Source organism: Natator depressus, chromosome 3 (genome assembly GCF_965152275.1).
Source record: "Natator depressus isolate rNatDep1 chromosome 3, rNatDep2.hap1, whole genome shotgun sequence".
In the NCBI taxonomy this organism is placed as follows: Eukaryota; Metazoa; Chordata; order Testudines; family Cheloniidae; genus Natator; species Natator depressus.
This window is the reverse complement of record NC_134236.1, coordinates 102,387,116-102,410,755: the sequence shown is the minus strand read 5'-3', so window position 1 is coordinate 102,410,755 and position 23,640 is coordinate 102,387,116. Positions and strand designations below refer to the sequence as shown.

Genomic DNA, 23,640 nt, shown 5'->3' with positions numbered 1-23,640 from the left:
TTATCTTTTGGGATGATTTCTGCAGGACCAAGGGAAGATGATGCACAACTTCCCCGCTTCGCCTGCTCACTTCTCCCAGTTGACCAATAGCTCTATCTCCCGCCGCCCCTTAAATAGGTCTCCAGACTATGGATCACCCTCTGTGGGGAGCAGGGGGCCCTCCCTCTGTATGGTTCATGTGAAGGGTTTTGAGTCATGATAGAGCCCCAAGTTATTTAATTTAGAATAGGTATTACATATACAAGCTAATTATTCAGCAATAAAGTGAATGGTCTTTGGTAGGAAGGGAGATTAATATGCAGCCTAAGGAATAAATGTTCTTATCTTTATGGTAAGGAACCTTGTACACAGTGCTCCCTTTGTTGCAAAATAAAATGCTTCGTGCTTTAAAATTCTCCCACAAAAATTTTGTCATGCTTATGTTTATGTTCTTATATTCTAAAAGATCTAGCAAAGTAAAAGCAATGAATTGCAGAGTTAGAGCTACCAGTTCTTTCATGAACACACATTGTTGGCCTGTGAATAGTAGCGTACATTTTGCTCTCACTTATACCAGTGCAATATACTGGTTTCAATAGGAACGTACCAATATATCTACAGAATTTGGCCCACTGTATGTAAGATCTTCCTCCATCATAACTAGTAAGACAAGGAATATTCGCCTTAATTTTCAATAAATGTTAACATTTATCAGATCTTAACCTCACTGAAACAGCCCCGTGTATGTGTGAATTCACAGTACATACAATATGAAAGTATATTTTGACAGAATGATTTGAGCCAGACACAATGCAAGCAGATGCTATGCAAGGTCTTCACATACTGCTCTTCCAGTGTACCTCAATTATGTCCATCAACGCTTACTATTTCAGTTCTGCCAAACCCTGCTTAACTGTGTGGTGATTTTGTAATGTGCAAGAATAGACAAAGGTGAGACCAGAAAACTCACTTCACCTCTGACCTAAAAAGTTATTTGAACCTAGATTCCCAGAAGGTCCCCAGGGTCTTTTTGTTCAAAGAAACTAGTACTGATACACTTCTCACATCCATTCTCAAAGAGAAATTTCTGAAGGCATCCTTTTGAACATGGCATACAGAACACTATGGCAATTTCTTTGATAAAACTTCACTGAACTTGTACTTACTGATTGTTCATTTAAATCCTGAGAGTCTTCCATGGAGGTAGCTTTTCTTTTTCTTTCCACCCACAACAGAAGTATCTTCCCTTTAAATTACAACTGGGGTTTCTAAATTTTTAAAAAACAAAAAGGAAAAAAAAAAAGTGTCATCATCTAATTCTTACTTCTAAAGCACGTCCAGTATTAACATACATTCTGGGTGAAATCCTGGCCCCACTGAAGTCAATGGCAAAGCTCCCATGGACTCCAATTGGGCCTGGATTTTACTCTCTGTGTTTCAACATGCCCAGTGTCATTTTGGAAAGCAGAAACTATTTGAAACACACAAACAGAAACACACACTTAAGTAATAATTCTTCAGCTCCTGCCAGAAAAAAAAAAACAGTTCTGAAAACAAAGCAGTAGAAAAGCTAAAAATGTTTAATGAAAGCAGCTGTTTAAATAGACAGCAAAAGATTACCTTTCTAATATTTACATCCAAAAGTTGTTATAGAACACAGAACAAAAACACATAATACTCATTTAAAGAGAACTATTAATGATAGTCATTACGCAGCTAGCAGAAAAAGATTATTATGTAATCATCAGAATGTTATCTTCTTTCTAATGTCCATTAAACTCCTTTTGGATTAAACAAAATACACAGAGTGATTTAAAGCAGGCAGCTCCCTACAGTATGTTAAATGATGGGCATTACCCTAATTATCTTCTGTCTCTACACCTTCTCCAATAGGATGAGTGACACACATCACTGCATCAAATGATGTAATTTGAAGTATGCAGATTTTGTGACTTAAGAGATCAGTGTTGTAACGACTACTGCAACCCTAACTACAGAGCCACAGCCATTTTACTTAAAAAAAAAAAAAAAAAAGATGTCGTCAACATGAAGTTAAGGTTGAGAGTACACAGCAGTAATTTAGGGTAAAATACATTATGGGAATGTTGAATTATCCCCAAGCCAAGCAGAATAAATGTAGGAAACTCAGAGTCAGGTTAACCTGCAAAGAAATCCAAACATGTTAAAGTAGGGAAATACATACTTCATCGTCTGTTTGAACGCACTTTTTGCCCTTTGTTTTTTTGTGTGTTTCTTTCTTTTGGTTGTGTTTAATCAAAAGTTGTATACATGAAGAGTAAACAAGAAATCTAAAGAAAAAGTTATATTTCTACTGATTTGAAGATAGGAATTAGCAATTTTAAGTAATTTATTTTAAATTTTAAACTTCTACGACAATATTCACCAGTATGCTCCAGCTACTTTATGTCCTTCTGGGGCAGCACAAAGCAGCTCGAGCATACCTGCCAGCTAAGCTGCATTTACACCATCAGAGCACTGCAAAAGCAGCTGGGGTTTTATCCCTCTCCCTCCTGCCCTCCACATTCTCCTGTGCACACAAACCTCAAATTCCAGCTGCCAATTGCACCTCTCTACATTTCCCTCCCTTCCTACCTCTCAAATCTACCTCCAATCCTGCACCCCACAAACACTAATTAATCAATTACTTGTAAACACTTAGAAAATGAATTCTGTACTCAAAGACTAATGCTTCATACATAAACAAAGTGGTCGAATCCCTGCTTTAAGTGCAAAACTCAACTCAACCTTAACTATGGAACCATAATACCTAGAACTAGTGAGCTTATTTTCACATCTTTAAGAGCTGGATCCAAACCCCACTGAAGTCAATGCAGACAGCTGTCACACCTTTTCTTGAAAGAAACAGAGTTTATTGATATTTTAAATAATTTAAATATACACATCCTGCCCCTATTGCCATTAATTTAAGTGCAGTTAGGATTTCACCCAGACAGTTTGTGTATACACTTCCAAAAACACACACATGAACAAATTCTATCTACACTGACACCACTGGCAAATAAATGAATAAATATGTGCCAGTGCCACGTAGAACTCGGAAAGAATTTGATTAGTTAACTGGTCTTTATTGAATGATTTACAAGTGAAATACCACCACAGGAATGTATAATTAGAGATGTCACTTGTATAAGTTGTATTACTCCGAATATGCCTGATATTTTTAATCAATTTCAAAACGTTTTTGTTGGCTCACTTACATCTATTCTAATTTTGCACAAATGTACTATGATACTATAAGGAGAGCTATGTTGCTTATCTGTTGTCTCAAAATTCAAGTGAGCTGTTATGATTAAATAATTCCTGAATTAATACTTAGGTAAATATCTTGTACTGTAGTCTTAATATTTTAAGAGCTCAAATGATGTTACATTTTGAACCAAGTTAAAACTATCATTGTAAGTAACCACAAACACATTATTATTTATATAATAATGTCATAATAATGATTATACCAATTGCATTGAGACCATATTCTTTACGGTTAGTTCTACAAATTTGTAAGGGGTGGGGGGAAGCTATTAGATAACTCAGTGATTCAAATAAGACCGGCATTACTCCCTAATAAAGATATAAAATTAAGGGATAATAGCAACCTCGTGCTGTTTTATGAGCCAATAATCCAGTTACCAGTTCAATCATGTAGTTTATCCTATCAAGAGAACCAGATTTAAAAAGAGAGGGATAGTACTGTTATCCCTATTATATTGCAAGTGGTTTTAACTGTTTTCAACTATTTTAAAAAAAACTGTTAATGGTTTTAAACTCTTAGACAAGCCAGTAAGAAGAAAAACATCTGTTTCTGTTCTTGATCCAGTCCTCACAGATGTGGCTTTAAAGCTGATGAAGTGTTTTATGTTTCAAGATAAAAATTTTATCTTTTCAAGAAGTGTCTTAATTAGGAGGATTCCTGACTTCCTGATCAACAAATGCATATTTTTTTTTTATCTTGGTGCATAAAACACTTCATCAGCTTTAAAGCTGCAACTTCCAGAACTGGATCTAGAGCAGAAACATGTGTTTCTTCCTAGTGATGCACACATAAGTTAAGAGCAATGAAAAAACAACTTTTATAACTCCCTTTAGCTGCTTGTAAGTAACACATATGATGCTTTAAAAAATGATTTTGGCTTAGAAGATAGCAAGGTTGTGGTCTGTCCAGTAACAGTGACCAATTGCAATCTTCTATTCAGCAGAAAGTTAGGGTTATGAGGAAATATTCAGATTGATGGGGAGTGTTCCAGTTGATCCAAAACCTGTAGGGTGAGATTTTGTGCTGCACTTCTGGGAGGTGCAACACAAAACTTTCAGCCATGGGGACTGGAGAGCCAAGGTGGCTTTCAGCCATTTGCACCCTTCCATTTCTAGACTGCTCCAGGGTCTCAAATTGCCTCCAGAATAACTTAGCTCCAAAACAGAGCTGTCATCTTTCCTTCATTTCCCTCTAACACAGATCATTTAGGAGGAGAATGTGCCCTCCCTTTGCTTCAATAAAAATTACCTTTTCAAAGTAAAAGTATAGGGACGTCTGTGGGGCCTACCATAATAACCTGCCCGTGCAACCTTTATTTGGCCCTCATTATGAATATGCATTATGGTAGTGATTAATTATATGGCCATATACTATTTTTTCCAAGGGATCCCTGACTCATTCAGTGCACAGGATAGATGCTCTGGGAAGTAATAAGGGTTATGTAGTGAATTAGTCTGTTTGTAGGATCACTGCCTCATTTGCTCTAGAAATGGGAAGTTGAGTAGAAAATAAGACAGGGAAATAAAGAGAAAGGGTGGTTTTATGATTAAGGCAGGTGACAGCCACAAAGAGATTTCTCTCTTTCACAGACTTTCTATTTGATGCTGAGGAAGCCACTTCATATAAAAGTTTGACAGGTGGCTAGAACTGTGCATTCCTCATTTCCTGGGTGCCCAATGTGAGATACCTCATACAAAGATACAGAAGTTCTCAGTACTCAACTGCAACTGATGTCAATGGGAGCTAGAATTAAGGTACTTTGGTCTTCAGAAATTAACAGCATCAGAAGTAAGAAGGGCATGAATTCTAATCCTGGCTCTGCCACTCTTCCAATGTGTGGCCTCAGGCTTGTCTTAACTCCCCTGTCTGTAAATTAAGGAGAATACCTCAGCATCGCCTCTCTTATCTCACAAGGGTGATAAAGAGATAATTTCATTCATATTTGTCAGGCACTGAGATAGTGTATTAATGAGAGCCCTAGGGAAGATAATGAGAACATGAATAATTTCCTGTTCAGTGCAGAGTACCCTTGTGGGTAGACATGACGATATACGCTAATTAGGTGATCACATACTATTTTTTTCATAAGACGCCTACCTTATTCAGTGCACAGAATGGATGCACAGGAGGGGGAATTAAAGATGCACAGGCAATCAGACATTGGCATGTCCTAACTTGGAAATGCCTATTTTATAAAATTATTTTACCTAGTTTTCTGTATATTATATATGATATATATGTGACTTATTGTAATGTTAACTTACCCTGGTGTTAAAAGAAAATATTCATGAAAATAAAGTGCATGAAGCAACTCAAAGCTTTTGATTTCATTGGACACTGAAGCTGTGTATTCCAGTGCAATGGATACTATTCAACAAAATTAAAAAATGCTGTTCCATCATAACGATTTCACTGTAAAAGAATCTTTTGAAGGGGCAGAAAAGCACGATGCTGCTTTCTCAGAGTTTCCCATGGCATCATGTTCAGAGGAGGAGTAGGAGGAGTAATTTTGAGGGAGAACGGTCTTATGTGGAATAAAAGCAACGTGTCTGGGACAAATATAAAGTAATGTAAACAGTAGTTTTGGTATTGAGGGTAGTAGATTAAAAGGTAACAATAGAATCTTTTTCTGCCTACTATTGATTCAAATTCTTCTTACACAAAACAATCATAAAAGAAAAAAAAAGTTTGTGTTCTTACCCAACAGAAAATAAGCTGTTATTTTCAACCATTCCCCACTTATTTGAAATCCAACCAATAATACATCTTATTATTTTGTTCACTCCCCATTTTAAACTCGACTAGCAAGACGCAATACAACAGGTCATATTTATTCCATACAATTTTAAGGCATACTTCATGAGAGAAAAGGATTTTGTGGAAACAAAAACCTAATAGTTATCATCTCTAAATTCTGGAAGGAAAAACCAATTGTTTTGACAAACAAAACACTACTTTAAAGCTATAGCCAAAACTCCCACTGACATCTCCAGTAATGACTGCATGATCACGATCAGCATGTGTAATAATTAAAGCAGATTAAAATGTCTTAGAAGTCAAGGACTATAGAAGCTTTTTATTTATTTTAAACTCTTCATATCTTGGTGCTCCTAGGAAAGCTTGTACATATGATCAGTTAATTTTTCCCAACCCGCACTTTAAACAGTGTCCACACACTGTGCAGAGGTAAAAAAAATTGCCCCTTTCCTGGGTTTTAATTTGACTAATAATTAAATTAACAATAAGAAAAAAAAGTTCAATTCCAGCTCTCTCTTCTGGTTTGGCTTCTCAAAGCATGCCTACTGCTGCACTGCTCATCCTACACCCTCTGTCTTCTCTCTCTCTCTCTCCAGAAATATTCCAACCGCTCTCAAATCTCAGGGCAATATCCTGGCGCCATTGAAGTCTATGGCAAAACTATTTGATTTCAAGAGACCAGGATTTCACTTCGGGTACTTAAGTTTTACACACTGTTAGGGGTTCTGGCACTTCTACCCACAACTTGGAGATTCTTCAAAATGTATGCATAAAAGATGGGATTTTCAAATGTGCTATGGAAGCCATGGAGCAACATTAGGCCAAAGATGAGCCCTTCTAAAAACTCCACCCAAAGCATCCAGCTGTCTCTCTTTCCCATTTTTAGCAAGAGTAGAAAGCAAGTTTTTCTACAGTGTGTTCTTATAAAGACTCTTAGCGTTTCATACTGAAGTCTTAGAATAGCTGTTTTTGGATAGCTGGCAGTTAAACATTTTTTAACTTTATAGGCTTAACTTTTATATTTTCCCTTTGAGTAGTGTGAATGCTGTACTTTGTAGAAAGAAATGCTGACCCGACTAAAAATAACCCTACAACCTAATGAGATGTTATCTATTTCTAATCGCAAAGGAGAATAAATCACTAAAGAACTTTAAAGGTTTTAAATATAATAAATAATTGATGAAGAAAAAAATAGCTATCATGACAGTCTGATAGCATAGGCACATGCTGCTCTCTTGAGGAAAACCAATACATGGAGAGAAAGTTCACAGAAAATGCAGTGAGATTTACCTCATATGGTATTCTCAACGTTATTTTGAAGGATAAGGATTCCTGCAGGGGGCAGAAAACAGGTTTGTAGGCGAGCCCTATAGTTAGTTGGGGTAAAAAGGCTTCACCACTTGAATTCAAGCTGATGGAAAAAATTTAGTAGACTCACTTCCAAGTGCTGGGAACTGTGATTAATATAGAATACTCTCCTTTCCTTTCTTTCTCTTACAGGACTTGTTCTGTTGCTCCCATTCCTAGAGGATGAGATATTGTATCCTTCATATCTTTCTTATTTTAGACATTTTGAATTTTGTGGAGATGGGAATCTTCTTTTGGAAGAGTTTGAAAGCTCTGTGGAGCTCTTTGTACAAATTCCAACACTCACTTCTCTGTCTACTAATGACGTGCAAAATGTTGAGATTCTTTCCTCCATCTAGACTTTGATATGCAACTGAGTGGAAAAGGTGTCATGCAAGGGCTTATTTCATCTGAGCAAGCCCCGCTAACCCCTGAATCTGTCCAGTGACCCTTAGCGGAGAAAACATCTTTTGTTTCATTTTTGTGTGCTGCAGAACCTTGAAAAGCTGCCTGCATCTAGGATACCGGCAGTCCAAGTGGGATTGCTTATCAAAAGGAGTTTTTCCCTCTTTATTTTGAGCTTGTGCAACCACTCTAGGAATTCACCAAAAAATCTCTCCTGCCAATGAGTGCATCCCTAGCTCCCACTACCTCAGAGTGAAGCATACCACCTTGTTAACTATATATGTGGAGGGAGTGTAGGAGACATTGTGGAACCTACACAATGACAGAGAAACCCAGTCTCTTCCTGCATCAATAAATGCCTTCAAAAAGGCAGTAACAGATAACTTACATTGGGAACATGAGCATATAAGCATATATCCTCCTTGATAAGTGCCTGAAGGGAGGTAGTGCAGGAGGAACACTTCCTCAGGCTCTGCTTGGCCATCCTGTTCCTATACAACATAATATCTGGTATGTATGTGTATATGAACATATGCATATGCTGAAATGGGGTAGCAAGTTTAGCTAACATACCAGAGGAATGACCCTCCTGAGAGGGAGAATTAGGCATTTCCAATTGTAAAAATAAAAGTTAACGTTATTAGGAAAGATTTACAATTGTTTTAGTGCATTTTACAGAAAAATGGTGTCCTCAAGGCTCTGTGGTAAATGGAAGTCTGGAACTGCCCTACTACTGCTGCCTGGTAGTTGTTCTCATGGGAGGAGCCTAGCAGCTAGCCAACAGACCAGTAATTATCCCTACACCTTGAAATAAAGGAACTTCCTACAGTAAGACTGCCAAGAATGTTAAAGTAGACAGAGAAGCCTGCTACACCCGTAATTTAAGTATTCTATACTCCCTGCATTCTTCCTACAAAAATAGTCCCATGAATCTTTTCTTGCCTCTTAATTTTTCCATCTTTCTTTTTCAGATATGTGAATTGATACTAGAAAATGAAATATGGTAATAAAAGTAAATATCTAGTTCATGGCACCAAGTTTTTCTGCATCAATTTAATTATTAGCATAGTGTTAACGTGCATAACTACATGATATTGTTACACGTAGTCTTACAAGTTCTTTTTTAATGTGCGAGCAGTACTCAACCTTATTGTATGCTTGTGTTAATTTTGTACTTCAGTTTGTTTGGAAGGAGGGAAGTTTTTGAAAATAATAAGTTTGCTCTCTACCTTCATCCCTCTAATTAGAGTCCATTGCTCTGGTGCATAGTAGGATCTGAGCATTGGTGTTTGGGCTGAGTTTTCTGAAAGAGGTGGTTGCTTGTGTTCTGTCTGTGACTAACACTGTTCAAGGACTGCGTGTGTGTGTGTGTGTATATATATATATATATATATATATATATATATATATATATATATATATATATAGTAACTAAACAAATTAAGCTAAAAAATATATCTATACTCTGCGTCACTGATTCTAACCTTAACTGACCTGCAAGGCTTTGAAATCTGCTGCCACTTGGTAGAGCAGCAGCAATAAGAACTCAAACAGATGAACTCTGTATCGGTAATGTCATCAATGAGCGCAAAGAAGTGAGGTCCATACATCAGTTGCATATGTAATACAAGCACAGGGGAGGTGGAAAGTTGGAAGGATGCATGCCAATAGAATATTTTTTTGCTTGCTGTCCATGACTATGGTACCAGAGGACAGGTAAAAAGGATGCTGGGAAGATAGAAAAATCTCTTAAGAAATCTTACCAAAGCATTGAAACTATGCATGATGTTTACATTTGGTGAAACAATGCCTTAGTGCCTTCATTTGTAAGCTCTCTGGGGCAGGGATCATTTTTTGTTCTTTGTTTGTACAGTGCCTATACCTTGCTCTTACATTGCACTTTTAAATCAGTAGATCTCAAAGGGCTTCACAACCTTTTAATGTGATTATCCTTTCAAAACCCCTGTGACAGAGAAGTGTTATTATCCTCATCTTGCAAATGGTGAGGAACAGAAAGGCTAAGTGACTTGCCCAAGGTCACACGGGAAGTCTGGGGTGGAGTAAGGAATTGAACTTGGGTCTCCTCAGTTCTAGACTACTTCCTAGGAGTTCTTCCAGACTCCTTGCAACCAAATCTAATCTATAATCCCATTGGTCTCCCCCTGAAAAATAAAGAAAAGCTAATTTACAAATATGTTCTACTACATTTATTTTATATCTAGATGCAGAAAAACCATGTGCTGAATTTCAAGAATGAGTAATGCAGAGAAGCAAAAAGAGAAGACTTTAAGAACTCCATCTGAAACATTAATGTTATGTTATTTTTGGTCTTGTGGGTCAATGGTTTTGTTTTCCAAAATTACATATTTTGGTGAATAAGCATTTTGCTTATTTTTTTGTGGAAAATAACTGAAAAATAACTATAAGGTAATCATTTTTGTTCTTCTTAAACAGGTCCCTTAGAAAATAACCATTATAACCATTGAATACCCTGTATACTTAAACAAACACAATCAACTTTTAAAAAAAAAAAAATCACACATATGATTTTTTTCCAGTTTTTAAATTCAATTTTTAAAAACAAAAAAATAGTACTTTAGATGTATAATTCAGATTGTATAATATCAGTGATAATGTAATTATTTCTAGGATAATAACCCTTAGCATGTCATATTGGAACCGCTGTGGAATCCAAACATAGATGTGAACTCTAACAAAAGCAAACTTTTTATAACTTAAAAAAAAATCACCATTTATATTCATGTTCAAGTCTACTTACTATACGATGAACTCATTCAATTTGTTTCAAGCAGTATACTACAATATTAATGGGTATTCAACAGTAATATCTTCTGACTTGGAGGAACATGAACGTTTTTAAACTATTGAAGTAACACCCAAGATTACTAGAAATGAAAGTGTTTCAAGGAAAAAAAATTGTTTCCTTTTTAGCTTCTTTACATTGAGCATTTGACAACACTTTGCATACAGTCAGTTCCACTATTGTTTGTGTGGGTCTTTAACAGAGCAGCAGAGAAGAAAATATTTTTGAAATATAGGAAAATGTGATTGTAAAGCGACAAAAATTGGTAGGCGTACTCAGGGTTATGTAACCCATAATAGTTATGGGTAACTATTTTAAACTTTAAAAAAAATGTATTAGAGTACAAGTTGGCAGTATCCCTGAAATAGCAGATCTGGGAATAAAGGTGCTCCCTTCTCTGGGAAGAATTAAACAATCAGAAATGTAAAAACCTGTGTACAGAAACAGTCTCAGGATAAGTAATTCTTGTTAAAACCACTCTTGGAGAACAGAGGTTGTTTCTTAGAGAAATTGAGGAAAAACAAGGGAAATCATTATTTATCATTTCTATTACAGTAGCCACAAGATAGGCATTGAATTAATCTGAATAAAAACAACAGAACAGTTAGGGTGACAATTAATGGAAATTTCTAAGAATTTTTAATAAAAATATCAGTAAGTGTTGGATGTTGAACATTTTTTTCCATCATGGGCTTTTGATGCAGAAAGCATATAATAGCCTTTACTTAAATTTACATCGAGATTTTCAAAAGGTTTCTCTCTCTCTCTCACACACACATACATTTTGGGCCTGGTTTTCATTAGTGTAACATGGCTTTTGCATAAATCTGTACTCAAAGATCAACTTTGTGAGAACAAAAAACAAACCCACAAAAACCATAAAGATTGGTTAAGGCTGGAGTGGATTTCATCCATTGAACCTATAAAACTGAAATACCATATTTAGGCTCTATGTACGTGAACAACAGAGTTTCTATGAAGGTGAAATCCACTCACCACCTAAAGGCCAACACCTTTACCCTAGTTATGTGAACAGAAACAGTGGTTACAACTCCTCTGCTCCACTTGTGGGGGATGCTGAGGCCATTGAATCCATCAAAATGAGGATCCATTAGGCTTGTTCTGGCCTCTCCATCTCCAATGAAGGTTTTCCATGCTGACCCATGGCTCAGAGTCCCCTTCTTTGGCATAAAGACAGTATACTGGATCCCCCCAGTGGACACTCTGATCCTAGGAGATCCTCCAAGCAGTCCCTGTGCAGAACTTAAGTGGTATGGAAGTCCTTAGGATAATGTACCACACCACTGGTGAATTTCAAACCATAAAGAAGGGCACTAACTATGCAACTGTAATTATGAAAACTAGATACGCTTACAATATATTGCATAGCAGCGTATTGAAAAAATCAAACTTAAGTTTAAAAAAAATGGTCAGTCCTCCAAGACCCTTGCATGCAAAGTCACACACAGATCATCATATTAGATTTGTCAGGCAACAGCTTGGGCATTGGATATTAAAACGCACCATGCCGTTTGTGCGCCTTCTATAGGCATAGTATAAAATGACACGTCCGACAGACAACTACAATTTTCCACTAGAAAGTTTCTGATTGCTCTCATAAAAAACGAACAAATCATGTGACGTACCACGTTATCTGCAAACACAACACAACACACCTGCAATATGATAGTGTGCAAGGTAGTACTTTGCAACAGTGGGGAAGAATAAAAAAAATAGCTGCCATAAATTAAACCCTTTCCTATGGTGAAGGTTTAAGTAACAGCCACTTTTGAGAAATGATTCAACTTCATTTCACGGGACAGCCGTAAAAGAACCCAATCAGCAGCTGCTGCTGCCAGCTTTGGTGACAAAGTTTTCTTCCAGTAGAAGTATGCTTTGTCTTTCTGTCATAAGAACAGGTTCAAAACAGAAGTGAACCCAAATGGAAAATTTATATCACCATCATCTCATATTGCACCTAAATTTCTGCACAGTTATTGAATAAATCCTAGAACTGTCACCTCTAAAAGGTCACCTAAAAAAAGAAAGAAAGAAAGAAACCTGTCAGAACTTCCCAGAAGTGTTACTTCCAAACTGTGCCCTACAGAGCTCTCCCAATGCAGGTTACTCTCGATTCTGAAGCATCTCTGAGCTCTACTCTAATCGTGAATTCTTGAGTATAGGATTTCTAAATAAGCCAAAAACTGCAGGTAGTTTTAAGTATCCATCAATGATTATGTAGAGCATTCCAAATTCAATCTCACTTGTGGCCTAAGACAAAATTTGATTACTGTACCAGCCACCCCCCCAGAGAAATGAAAATGGCACATACAATAAGTATAAAATATTTGATATGAAAACAAGTTAACTGTTAATACCCATCTAAATAGCTACCAGAAATGAGTAGGAGAGTCTGCAGATGGAAACTCATCTGAAAGGCATTACCATTTTCATTGCAGTCACACCCAATATTATTGCTCTAAAGTGGCAGAGTCAGCTATAAGGCCAATTCCTGGTATGGTAATTGAATACATAATCATCTGGCTGAGAGGTGAAAGAGATATTAACTAACCAAGATTAACGTGATAGACTATCAGTTCCCTACATCACACCATTGTAGAATAAATATTAATATAGGCAGTAGAATGGATTACCACCTTAACATTTCATCTATGGAGACCTACCGTAGATCCAAATCTTGTTTAAGTGAAAACTGAAAATGAATTACCTAGAAAAAAGTTATCCAGTTCACAAAACCACTATAGTTTTAAGCACAATTATTATTCTCTGCATTTGAGAGGACCAGAACTGGAATAGCAGATTGGGTCTGAGATGCATTGACTGAACTTGGCAAGGAAATTTGCATTTAACCCACCTACACTATGCTTGGTTCTATGACTGCTCACTTTCATGAGCACGAAAATTACCTAAAACAAATTAAAACAGTCAGTTGATATACTGTGTTTAATGGAGCCAATGCTCCAGAGATGTAATTGGCTCACAGTTCTCCCTTTTATGCTCTTTTAAATACTGTTATAAAAAATTAACATAAAATATTTCTTCATAAGTCTGAAAAGCCCAAAAAAGGAGAAAATTGAAAGATTTGACTGTAACTTTATCTTTAACTCACTTTGTTCTGTCTAGATATTGCAGAAATCTCCAAACCGTGCATGTAACCTGAGTGTACGACAATATCTGAGGCATAAGAGACTGGGTTAAAGATAAAGCTAGAGGCTCTGATCCTCAGTTAGCATAAAGCTGAATAGCTCCACTGATTTCAACACAGCTATACTGATTTACACCAGCTCAGGATCTAGTCAAATCAAGTTTCCAGTTACATCCATGCAAAGGCATTGATTTTAATAGAGTTATATGCATATAACCAGCAGAATTCTGTTCAATGTTTCAAGCTTAACTCTGTATTTCTATTCTTTTGTAGTCTCAGTCAGACCCTTACTGATATGTTGATTCAGATTTTTGTGGTTTAATTATAGATGTGTCAGTAGCAGAATACTTACTCTCTTCTTCAACCCAATTTTTTAAAAAAAAGGCAGTAGTAATTCTTTAGATTGCTGACAATGTCAATGTAAGTGGGTCATCTCAGGTTAGTATCAAAGTGTAACACTATGAATATTACATTGTCAAATTAATTAAAAATATATTCACCTTCAGGTAAAAAAGTTGAGAGCTATCACAGGTATGAAATTACTCTTACCTGCAGGTATTTTGTGGGAGACAGTGTCTATGACACGTCTTTATAATGAACGGAGGAGACAAAATTACAAAAATGTATAGTCTGGCCACAGTATAAGGCAATCAAAACAGAGCTACAACACTCTTCCATTGTTGTACAGATGAACTGCTTGAGAAGTGTTGTTCAAGCAACACACAATCACCAATTAACTATTTTTCCATAAACTTACTCATTCTACTGTACTTCTAGCAACAGCTGCCCAGTATGGAATCACAATGATTTTCCCTCTTTTTCTAGGGAGTAGGAATTTAAACGGAAAAACTGCACTGACCTTGCTCAACACAGCACTGAAAGCTCTTATGGGAATCATTTCTTGCCATACAACACTATGACAAGTTTGAAAATGAAGTGCTTATACTTGGTATTTTGAGCCTGCCATTAACAGTGGCCATTTTGCTGAAAAATGTGACAAGTAGTATATATAAACCTGTCAGCATGAATGCTCAGTGGCGAGATTGTGCAGAAATGTCCAGTCTGTTTTAATACAGGATTAAGAAAAAACATAAAACATTTAATATTTAAGCAAAAGGTAGAACATGTGCCCAGTATGGTTCTCAGGTTTTGAGTCGAATGGCTATTTTAGACGGAGGCCCCTCCTATGGGTGTCCCAAGTAGGTTGTAATATTGCCAAAAATAATTCATAATATGGACTCAAAATGAAAATATTAAATAAACTTGCTTTCCAAATAAAATTTACTTTATACTCACCAGATATGTGCTCTTCACATTTAAGCTTTCACACTGCTATGATAAGTAAGATGGACCCAGGTTTCTTTAAGCACTTCTGATTTAATTTGACATTCAGACAGAAGCTTGGACTTGGCAAAAAATCTCTTGCACAAAAAAACCCAACAACCTATTTCTATATATTAATATCTAAAACGTCACCATTATAAAACACATGTAAATACAACAAGTAACAGTATTTTTAACTGCAGACTCTAAAGTCTAATTAAACAGTCAAGTTCAGAGTTTAGGCAGGCAAAACTCTCACTGACTTCAAAAGGAAGAAAACACATACAACGTTTAGTTTTAAAAACCATTTTTATTTGATTTCAAAAAAGGTAATAGTTTTATGTCTTCAGCAGAACCATGTCCTGAAATCTCAGGGGTGATTAAGGGGCCATACCAAAGCTGAATGGTTTCAAATATCAAACTATATTATTATGTCAGGGCCCGCCAGATCAATTAGCGCTTTTCAATGACAGGAAAGGTTACAGTTGGACTCACATTTATACAGTATATCTAAAACTAAAAAAGAAAACTGCCTATCACATTTTTCACATTTACTTACAAACTTTTGAAACAACAATCAAAATGTTAAACACTCTCTTTAATTCACATGGTATCAGAGCTGCTTTTCTGTTGCACAATTTTTAAAACATTTATTAATTGAAATAAATTGTTTCTGCCATCACAATAAATGTGTACTCTGAGATGGCCAGAAATCACAGGGAACATTAAACTATGCAGTAAAACCTAGGGTATCATCATAAGGCATTTTAGTACATGTGGTGCTGCTACTAAACCTGGTTTATTGCTAGGCTTTTATAAAGCTTTAAAAACACTTGACAACTATCTGCAAATCATTCACTTTTTCTGTCTGGGTTACAGTCTTTTTGAAAATCCAAACTATATTATTATGAATGGATAGGTGAGCTTGGCTCCATGTTCCAAACTGAAAACAAAGTAACTACTATAAAACAAAAGCAAAATATAATAATTGAATGCAGTTATATAAAACAGCTGATCACAGGTCTGGATAAAAAAAAGTAAGTTTTATACTTTCTGTTATTAAATGCCCTACATAAACTTTCATGAAAACAAGCAACTGAATATACATTCACTTCTAAGCCCAGTAAGAAATAATAAGTGGAGATACAGGTATGTTAGAAATTCATTTGGATGCCTCTTGTCTGCTGTAACAAAATACCTAATTATGCTCTCATACACAATTAGTTTAAGAGTCTCTATATGGTGATAGTTCAGAAGAAAATTAAAAACACATTTTGTGTATAGTTTAAGTAGTAAGCATATTATTTTTAATAAAAGCAAAGCATGATTGCTTTTGTATGATTAAAGACTTCAAAATCTCATATTTTGAAAGCACACTTTTCTATTTATTTCTTCAAGGAGTGATTTGAAATATTTACTACCAGACAGTACCTAATTTTAGATTTTAAGTGCTTTAACAGCTCTATGAAATATGATCAGCAGCTGCAATGTAGAACTACGCTGAATAAACTATCATTTATAAAAAGGGAGACTCGTTTTACCCAGAGTTCATAAAATCCTCACTTTCTAAACAGAAAAAGATAACACATAAATAATTAGTATTTGCTTTCAACAGCACTTGACAGATATAAGGGGGGGGGGGGGGGGAAGGGGAGGAGAAAGAGGAAATTCCTGGACTGAATTTCATATTAAACAGAAAAAAGTAGTTTACATTACCTGAAAAATAGAATGAATGCTGTTTCAATATAATCAACTCTTGTCAAAAGTGCATAATTATCTTTGCCCATTCTCAACCAAATTCTGACACATAAAGTTCTTTATTATAATACTGTAAAGTAAAACTAAGGTACACAAGAGCCAAACAACTTTCAAAGCTTGTATCAGAGGCTGAAAATATGTAATAGGACATTGTCTTTCTGTATTTCAAATGGTCATGCACAATACATTTTATTTAGTATGAGTAACAAGGAACTCGGTGATACTGGGAACCTGATCTATAATTTTGTCCATGATCTCTCAGTCACTTATATCAGAATAAATTTCTATTGCAGAAGAGTAGTAATATGTTGTAAGACATTACTACATAAAAGAATCCTCTAAGCATATGATTTGACTGCATATATAATAGTATAATTTAACACAATCCAAAAGATATAAAAATAAATATTAAAATATGTAACAAGTACAAAGTAACTATTTGACATTTTCACCTTGTATTTTCCTTTTACGATACTACAATTAATTAAAAAACAGTTGGTAACATGAATACCAGCATTCAGAAAACAAACCAGGAAAGATTTGTTTTTAATTTGTTTGTTTTAGATGTAGCCCAGATTACATTAAATGTTAAAATGTACTGGAAGAAGGGGAGAAGTTGTCCATTTGTATTTCCACTTACTTGATATAATTTATACTACAACATAAGTTGTAGGTATGTAAAGATCTACATTCTGCAGCACTGTACGGGTGCACTGCAGGGGGAAAAAAGTGGAAAGTCTACAGTGATGTTAAGATTTTGATTTACATGGTCACTAAGAAGTGATGAGTTGTGTTAAGAAATCAGAGAAAAATGTTGAACGTGCAACAAAACACTATTAACTTGTATTTGGAAACTGAAATTATGCTATATCCAAATCCTTAATACATAAAAAGATATATATATAATACAGTGAAAGATCACATCAAATCGAGAACAGAAATCAGATAAAATGCTTTATTTATAACTGTATACGGTGAAAATATACTTCAGTAAATTTCAATGCAATTCTGAATTGTCTATTGCTTTATGTTAAATATATATTTAATTAGTCTGCTTATATCACTGCTTCTACTATTTTAATATGTGCAAATCAGACCTTAGATTAAAATCTATATGGATTTCTTATTATTTTAATGCAAAACAATTTTATTATTTAAAAGGTTTAAATTCGAACGACCTAAAATGCTCTGTTTTTTAGCTATCCCTACCTACATCGGATCTATGCAATGCAAAATATTTATTACTAGTAAAAAAAAATATGTATCTTTCCTTTGAATCTTGCTCACAGGATTGCGGAAAAACAACAATGTATCTACTTGGTTTCTAATAGTAGTCAGTTTCATAAATGCACATGAAACTTTAGATGTCAATTACTGACTGGCAGCGACTCTATCCTGGGATCCCTTTCACTTCTGTTAAAAACGCTTAAGACTGCTAAACCCCTGCACTGCATGACACGAAATGAGCATAAACATAAGTACTGCAGATAGTCGCCTTTGCTTAAAAATAAAATGTCAAAGCGACTTTGGGCTTAATTGCCATACCACACTAATATTCCTCTCTATTGATTAAATGGATGCTATGTACCGCGCCAAAAAAGACAGAGGTAGGAGAAACAAAACTGTTAACTACGAGTCCTTAATGTGAAATCTAACCTGCAGTTTTTCCTAGGTATCAGATTTTGGAAGCGTCCGTAATGACAGCCAGAGAGGCAAATTAATGGCCAACAGCCCATTGGGTTTAAACACAGAGAATCCTGTTACCACCTCAGATTAAGTACAAACACACACAGACTCTCCTCCACGTGGAAGTGTTTTCAAACCAAAACACAAGCCCCTGCATGCGGTGCTGATGCATCTAGGTGGAACAGGCTATTATTCCTGTGTTTTCGTCTACAGTGGAGAGTTAGAGGGAACGGGGGAGAGGGAGAAAGGGAGAACATACGGTTGTGTCTGGCTTTAAACCACAATATTCCCCTAGAAAAAGAAAATGGGAGAGGAACAAAAACAAAAGAGCCCTGGGTCCCCACTCCCTCCAAATACTGCGACAGAGGCTGCAGACATTAAGATATTTTCCTTATTTTATTGCCACTGTGGGACCGTCTCGTTTCATCAGCAGATATTTTCTAATGGCTGCAAACTGTAAACGTTCTTTATTAAGAAAGGAAATTCGATTTAAATGCTGCCAGAGTCTAGGGGGTAGGAGGGAGTTTGGAAGTTGCATGGCAGAGGATGTACAACTGAACAAAAGGGCATATTTTCCAGACCAGATTGAACCATCTGCGTTTTTACAGTGCTGAAAGCTAAGCATGTTCTTACAAAAGCTGCCATAAATTAAGGAAACTCCCCTTCCCCCAAGGTTTGTAGTCCTACAAAACTCACGCTGCACGTTCAGGTTGCTGGCAGGATTCGCTAGTCAAGTTACCACAACAAACCTCCAGAAAACCCGTTGAATTTCAATCTCTGACCACCTCTTCTACATTCCCTGCCCTAGCAGCGAGGACACACAAACTCGGCCGCGTACGTCTCCCTGACTACGAAGTACAAAACTTCCACAAGGCGGGGAGGAGGTTCCTTGAAAGAGAAAATACAATCGCCTGCAAAAAGCGGCAGTAAGAGGATGCCAAGAAAAGGCTGGTGAATTTCCTGCTATACACTCATGCCAGCATCACCGATCTGCCTTTCAGAGCCCAGGGCTAGTGAACTGCATCGGAACGGGACAAAACCCGCATGGCTCGGGGCTCCAGGGAGAGCAGATCAAAGGGTGGGGGGCGAAACGCAAGCCCTTGGCTCACCTGGAGAGGGGCAGAAAAGCCTGGCCAAAGGAGCGACCAGAAGTCTGCGAGGATCTCTCCCCCTGCGGGGGGGGGGCTCCTCGCTTGGGTTTGGACAAGCCCCGGTCTCGGTGCCCAGCAGGGCTCAGAGCCATCAGCCGCTGCTCGCGGGGATCTCTGCCGCGTCTCACGGCAGCCGGTTCAAAAAGAAGAAACCAAGCCTCCGCAATAACCCCGAGGCGCAGGCAGCCGGGCGGGCGCGCGCGGAGACACACACACACACACATATACACACACAGGGGGCGACGTGGGAAGCGAAGGGGAGCGGAGCAGCGACACTCACCTTCTGGTGCGGGGACACGCCGCTACCTCTCTGCGCCGGCTGCTCCTGGGTTGTTGATTCTCCCCCCTTCTTCAAGTCGAGCTTCCCCTTTTGCGCTGCTCCTCCGGCAAAACAACAGGACATCCCCCCTCCACGGCTCTCCCCCCCCCCCCTTCGCCACACACCGCAACCCAGAGCAAACGGGATTGAGGAGGAGGGGGGGCTGGTAAGGGAGAAAGCAACCACTGTCCTCACTTTAGGGCGTGCAACTGGTTGCTCCACACACACACACACACACACACACACACACACACACACACACACACAGCTGCCCCCCCCCAGAAAACTACTTCACACAGAGGAACCCCAATGGGGTGCGGGTTTCCCAAAGCGGGAGGGCAGCGCGCGATACAACCCCGCCCCGGGCGCTGCTTTGCACTTGTGCAGGGGGCTGTTGCAGGCAGCCGGGCCAAGGGTGCAGCAGCGGCAGCAGCACGGTGCTGGGCGGGCGGGCGGGGGGGGCTCAGCCTGTGACCGTATTTACTGCAGCCCCGGGAGCTGCATGTTGCCATTGGTTGTTTCCTCGCGTGGGTATCCAGTGAGCTCACCGGGCAGCGTGCGGAGCGGGGCTGGCTCCTGCGCCTCCTACCCCCTCTGGCCGCGGCGCGCACACGTGCTGCTGCCCCAGCCGCGCCCCCCGGCACTGGGTCGCACCCGGACCCCTCCGCGACTCCGGCCGTCACCGCTGACCCTGTGCCCGCCGAGCAGCGTGGGAAGAGCTGCTACTTGCACAGGCCGGCGAGAGGAGAGCCCCCGTCTCCCAGGTGTCAAGGCTTAACTAGAACCCCGCCCCTGGGACCTTTCGTCTTCCCTGGGGCTCAGGCCTGCAGCCCTCACTCCCGTTGACTCCAATGGCAGCTCGGCCTGAGCCAGGATTGCAGGGTTTAGCTATTGAGCAGTTACGCACCTGGGGGCTGCATTTGCTCATATTTACAAACTCTCTCTCTCTCTCTCTCCCCCTCGTGCCACCTTTACTAGGGTTGAGTAGTGCCTTGCTCCCTGACATCAATTGGCGCTACTTACACAGGGGCCTAGGTGACTTGCGGTCTGGCCCATAGTCAGCAAGCTGTTGCACTGCCCCTGATTCAGAGTTATACTCTGCCCAGGGCATAGACTATTTTAGGATGCAGCATAAGCTCCCCAAAGCACGGAGGGGGGAGGGGGCACGTTGTTGGATGTGTTGGAGAAGGGGTCAACACACTCTCTCCTCTCCCCTGCACCATAACTACCTGTGTAGAGCCTGCGGTCCGCTGTACACTGGAAGTAGTGGTAGAGTGCAAGGCAATAAGGTAACGCCTTAAACTTCCTCTACTCCTTTTCACTGATGATGCACAGGACAGATCACAATCCAGCCTCAGGTAAGATAATATACCCAACATGAGTACAGGAACCACAAGCTGGCCCTTGCTTTGTAATCTTTGTAATCTCTAGTTCTTCTAAAAGAAGGCTCTAACTCAGTCTCTCTACTTTTGGGGAAGCTAAAGTAGAGATGTGCAGATGCACATGGGGAGCACTGAGGAAACGCGCAACAGCACCTGCCACTATACCCTTTTAGCGTTGGCAGTTGTCTCCCTTCTTTCTGCCTGGCCAGTGTGGAAGGGAGCCCTTGCCCAGTGCATTCTGGGGCAAAGTCCCAATCCTTATGTGCTGGGAGTTGAAGGACTGTGTTTAGTTCCGCTCCCTGCACACAAGGGGTAGGAGGAGGAGAGTGGAAGACTCATTGCACCCTCCTGCCTCTTCCTCACCTAGTCTTGCAGTTTTATAGTGAGTCTGATGATATTTTTGTTTTTCCTCAGAGCTCCAGTCCAGTAGTGCTCGTACATGACAAATCTCAGTTTTCATTGTTTAAAAAGTAAGGTTCTAGCCCCTACCTTGTGAAAAACATATTGAAAACATGAACCTAAAAAGGCTTATAAAACAGAAGGTAAATAAAGAACCCTAAACATATTTTAAACTAATTATTTTTAAACCAATCTCATGACTTTGAGGGCCCCGATTTAGGATTTTTGAAGAATGTGTGTTGGCAATTCTGAGACCATCTAGGCCTTGATAATTACTTTAAAAACTTTACAATTATTTATATGTCAAAGGGGGAATGGTAAAACCAATTTACTGCAAAGGGACAATATTTGTAATGAAAATTGATGCCATGCTGAAGGAGCAAACCATTTTGCTTATTAATGATGCCACTGGATATAATGCAGGTAGGAGGTAGATGGGAACAAAACTTGTACAGATTTGTAGTGCTTCAGTCCTTATGTAACTCATTGACTTCAATGGAAGCTGTGAGGTGTTCAGTGCTTTTGAAAGTCAGGTCTCTTATTTTGATGCCTGGTGGATTTAGGAGCCTAATTTGGACACCTATTTTTGAAAATTTGGACCTAAGTCATCGTACTGCTGAAATAATTTGGTAGGAAGATGTCCATGTTAGTGCAATTGTTTGTATATGAGCTATGCAATGCACAGGTTTAGTAGTAACTCCCTTAGGGAATTCTTTCCTCATGAAAACAAGTTTATAAAAACTCAATATTTGGTGTCTTCAGAGACTTGCCACTCAGAGAGAGAAGCAGCCTTGGAAAATTCTTTGACCTTCAAGAATTCAGCAAGAAAAACATTTTAATCTATTCCCCCACCCCCAAAAAACACATTAAATTGACACAGCGTAGAAACAAGCCAGAAAAATCAAGTGCATTTTGAACACAAAAGTTTAGAGGATAACTGGGGCAAAGGTAAAAAAATCAGATTTGCAGAAAATAATTGAAATTGACAACCCTGATGCAGAATGAAATTAGTGATCGCAGTACCCATCCTATTAACAGACTACTTTTATAAGAAAAAGTGTTGTTAACTCATTTGTTTCTATTAGATATGTGAACAGCAGTACATTTTACTACAAAGTAGCTGATCCCTGTAATGAAGGTTTTCTGAAGCCTGGTTTCCTTCCAATTTACTTCAGTGAAGCAAATCCCTGTTACAGTGAACAATCACATAGTAACATGGCTTGTTTTAATAGACACATCACTTTTAAAGCAAGCTTTTAACCATGTGTTCACCCTCTGTAAAAAAAAGTATGCTGTAAGTGATTTAAAAGAATATGCATGTTCTTTGTTCAATGCAGTATGCATTAGTTATGTTTTTCACAGGTTTCAAATTGAAGAGGAAAAAAAATCTCCCCCCTATTATGTATTCCTGGCTCATTTGTTACTCTGCCAAATCTCCCACTAAGGGTATGTCTACACTGCAATAAAACACCCGTGGCTGGCCTGGATCAGATGACTCAAACTTGTGGGGCTCAGTCTGTGGGGCTATAAAATTGCAGTGTAGATGTTTGGGCTTGGGCTGGAGCCTGGGCTCAGAGACCCGGCGAGGGGAGAGGGTCCCAGAGCCCAGGCTCCAGCCTGAACACAAACATCTACATTTCAGTTTTATAACCCCGCAGCCCAAGACCCACGAGCCTGAGTCAGCTGACCTGGGCCAGCCACGGGTGGTTTTATTGCAGTGTAGACATACCCTTAGTGGGAGACCTGGGCCAGATGACTCTCACTAACAGTTCCTTCATGCACTTTGATTCCAATTCAAGTGCACTGAGAAACTGCTAGTGCACATCAGCAGGGTCCACAAGGACACTTAGTG

General features: G+C 38.5%; 1 protein-coding gene across 1 annotated transcript in view; it reads right to left on the bottom strand.

Annotated features, from left to right (window-relative positions):
* The window catches only part of EYA4 (EYA transcriptional coactivator and phosphatase 4), a 219,194-nt gene extending 199,087 nt beyond the window's left edge, over positions 1 to 20,107 (bottom strand). Inside the window, exons 1-2 of the mRNA XM_074948451.1 lie at positions 19,969 to 20,107; positions 1,146 to 1,247 (exon numbers count right to left, since the gene is read on the bottom strand). Coding sequence (XP_074804552.1) covers positions 1,146 to 1,178 — 33 coding nt within the window. The 5' untranslated portion in view covers positions 1,179 to 1,247; positions 19,969 to 20,107. The remainder of the gene's footprint in view (positions 1 to 1,145; positions 1,248 to 19,968) is intronic.
* Positions 20,108 to 23,640: the final 3,533 nt, after the last annotated feature.